This window comes from Tuber melanosporum (genome assembly GCF_000151645.1).
Source record: "Tuber melanosporum whole genome shotgun sequence assembly, scaffold_136, strain Mel28".
NCBI classification, from domain to species: Eukaryota; Fungi; Ascomycota; class Pezizomycetes; order Pezizales; family Tuberaceae; genus Tuber; species Tuber melanosporum.
In genome coordinates this window covers 299938-303435 of record NW_003298793.1, presented here as the reverse complement: position 1 = coordinate 303435, position 3498 = coordinate 299938, and the positions used below count along the sequence as shown (strand labels likewise).

General features: G+C 46.2%; 1 protein-coding gene; it reads right to left on the bottom strand.

The window, feature by feature from the left end:
• GSTUM_00002481001 (uncharacterized protein) lies at positions 1-2360 on the bottom strand (the record flags this gene model as incomplete). XM_002836239.2 has 10 exons in its annotated part: positions 1883-2360; positions 1623-1795; positions 1383-1563; positions 1231-1334; positions 1094-1176; positions 966-1035; positions 892-902; positions 701-708; positions 559-592; positions 1-492 (listed from the first exon to the last, which is right to left on the bottom strand). The coding sequence occupies exons 1-10, from the start codon at positions 2080-2082 to the stop codon at positions 1-3; spliced, it is 1356 nt and encodes a 451-aa protein (XP_002836285.1). The 5' UTR covers positions 2083-2360.
• Between the last annotated feature and the right edge of the window lie 1138 nt (positions 2361-3498).

Genomic DNA, 3498 nt, shown 5'->3' with positions numbered 1-3498 from the left:
TTACGTAAACCCAGCAGCCCGCTTCTTCCCCGACTGCCCCATGCTTGATCCCGATCCTGAAGCGGTGCCGCTGCTTCTTGAGGTAGAACACTTTTTCTCCTCAGTCCTAACTGCCCATTCCTCCTCCTCTGTCGCAATAATCGAGTGGAAAACGTGCTGCTGGCCACGAGCAAAATATGCCGGCGGGCACTCCCTCTTTGAGACTGCTTCTGTAACGAGCACATACCTGATACTTGATCCCGGTGACTCGAACATGGCATCCGAGAGGATGCGCTCCATTACTGTTCGCAACCCGCGGGCGCCGGTGTTCATTGCAATGGCGGATTTGGCAATTTGGCGAAGAGCGGGGGAGGTGAAGCGGAGCTCAACGCCACTTAGGGCAAAGAGCTCAGTGTATTGCTTCAGGAGGGCATTTCGTGGCTCTGTGAGGACACGGACGAGCATATCTTCGTCGAGGGATTCTACGGCGGCGATTATGGGGATACGACCGACCTTTTTTATTGTTGTTAGCTGTCAATTTGGGCTATTGGTAGGGAAGTGAGGGTGACATGGAGATACAATTTCAGGGATGAGTCCAAAGGAAATCAAATCACTCGGCTCTGTAAGTTCTAACGGATTAAACTTCCTCCTTTTTATCCTCGCCTTCGTACCAGATTCATCGTCAGCTTCGTCCGCTTCTTCGACGCTACTAGAGAAAAACGGCGTAAGCTCTTTCATCAATTCATGGTCCTCCGCTAATTCGTCTGCCGTGCTCCCACGCACGTGTGCGTTAAAGCCGATAGAACCTTTAGCGACCCGATCAACGATGTGCTTTTGCATGCCTATGAAAGCCCCGGTAAAAATGAAGAGGATGTTGGAGGTATCGATCGTGAAGGTTTCCCCTCTCGTAACACCACCCCCGGCTGAGCCGGCGCCAAACGAGGAGTTGGAACCGTTTGGAGAATTAGGAAGGCCAGCAGGTGGACGGCGTTCTGGTTTGGTGTTGATTTGTAAGGTAGTACCTTCTATGATCTTGAGAAGAGCTTGCTGAACGCCCTGGAGTATTGATGATTAGAATATTTATAGCTGCATCTGGTCGGAGCTTAGAATATACCTCTCCAGATATGTCTTTACTGCCATAAGGGGATTTCGGTTTTGCTATCTTGTCAAACTCGTCTAAACAGACAATTCCACTTTCTGAGCCCTGGTTAGAACGCTAAGCTCTTAGAAATTGAATAAAATACTACTCACCAGCCCTTCGGATATCCCAATTAGCTGCTGCGAGTAATCTATGGATACAAACATCTGCGTCTTCTCCAACGTAACCCGCTTGTGTGAATGGTGTGCAATCAGACCTACAGCCATTAGTCCGGAATACTTAGGACACCCAGATAAGCTCCTACATTGAAAATGGGACCTCTAATACTCGTGCAAGCGTCCGCAGCATAAGTGTCTTCCCTACTCCCGTAGGTCCCAGGCAGAGCACGTTGCTCTTTTCAATGGTTAACGGAGAGAAATCGTAAATAGATGCGCGATCCCCTCTAGGCGGTACATGAACGGTTCTTGGTTGATGAGAGATCTCCTCTGTTAGGTTCTCGTTAAATGCTGTTTGGCTTAACCCCTTTTGAAATTCACAGACCCACCATCTAGCGATTGTGGTCCCATAGCCTGACTTGACCTAAACAACTCATCTTGCTCCTCCTGTCTTTGTTGTAACTGCTGAGTCCGCTTGTAGTGATGGTATATTGCTGTTGATAAAATTCTCTTAGGCCTATTCTGACCCACGACAAATCGGTCCAAGTGCTGCTTCAAAGCCCTGCAAAGGGGGGATAATATTAGCCCTAAAACTCGAGGAATTTCAGCAATGTAGGCTGCGGTGGTAGTAGCAGTGGTGGTGATGTACCGTGGTGTCAATTTATTAATGCCAGAGGAAGCGTCTCCCAATGGTCCGAATGTTGGCGTATCGGTATCTACCCTCGAACTAAATCCCGCACCCCCAAATTGAAAGTCGGAAGGATCGTAGGATGACATCCATCTCTGTGCTACAGCCAAAGACGACGGCCGGATACCTCGATACAGTAATGGGGGGCGCCCGAGAAGCATGCCGGGGTTAGACTTTGGAGAAATGGGATGAAACCACGAATGGGAAAGAGACGGGTATTCTGGAGCAAGAGTTGAAGTATAGAGGGGGGGTGTGATAGAAGGTAGAGTAAGCTGGTGGTGTTATGGGGTTTATCGCGCAGGTTCACCCAGACGTTCCGCGCTGTAACGAGCTCCGGCTGTTCGTGACTAAAGCGACTTACCCCACGTCACTGGAAAATAATAGTATACTCGAGTGCCGGTATCGGTAATAGCACAGATGTCGGGGCTGGTTGTGCATGCCCGTTCTCTAGTAGAAGTCCTGACATCTCCCAGATTTTATTCTGGGGGATTGCTGGTTCTACGCGCTGCGCAACCGAGTACCCGAGTAAAGCGGCGATCAGCACATGCGCTGTACCGGTACGAGTACTTGTGTGATCACGTTACTGGGCATTATGCTTAATTACTCGTAGACTAGAAAACAACACAATGCTGTACTAGTACTCGTCGTGTCGTGAAGTTGGTGAAATGGACCGGGCTTGCATGGAGGCGCATGGAGGTGCAAATAGCTCTACACCCAATCAGAATAGGACAAGGAAATTGAAATCGTATGTATCTTTAAAGGTCGAGAAGTATGTGAGCACTATGCTTGAGTGTATTGTGTTTGCTTTACACAAACATAAAGCACTAGAGCTCTGCTTGGTGAAAATATCAACTCCATGAGGTTGTGCGATAATAATGACTGAACAGGGCCAAATTGTAGGCTATGTCAGGCCTGATGGTACTGAAAAGATGAGCTCTAAGGTGATCTATTAAAAGACCAGAGTATAAGTTAGTACTTATTTGAATTTCATATGAATTACATGCTAAAGAGTCAATGAAAACACCAAATCCTATTAATATAATGAGCAGAATATAACTACTCTGACCAATTCTATTAAAGATGCAAACGAGGCTATTATTAGGAGTTAAAAAGGGTATTAACATTAGGCTTACAGGAAGTAAGAGCTGTGTATAGATTCCTGATTTACAGAAGCTAATACTTGTATTGGATTACTATATGGAGCCTGCAAGTCCTTAGCAAGATTTCATGATATTATATTCCTCAGGTATTATGTGAAACCAAGGAAGCCTAATTTATAAAAGTATAAATATCATTACAATCTGTCTTACTAGAAGCAGCTGATAAGATATATAATAGAAAACAATTGATTAGATCTGGAAGGTGGAATAGAAGATTCTGTTAAGAATGCATGGAGTTAATAGGCTTTGTTAGTAAGGGGTACTGTAACGATCCCTCCTTGGATGGTTAGTTCTTGGCAATGGGGAACGATACTTCTCTTCTCTTTCCTCTCCTTTCTTTGTCTTACGATAGCACTAGGCTTCTGCCTATGTTACCGATAGTACAAGACCTCTGTCTTCTATTGGGAACGCCTATCG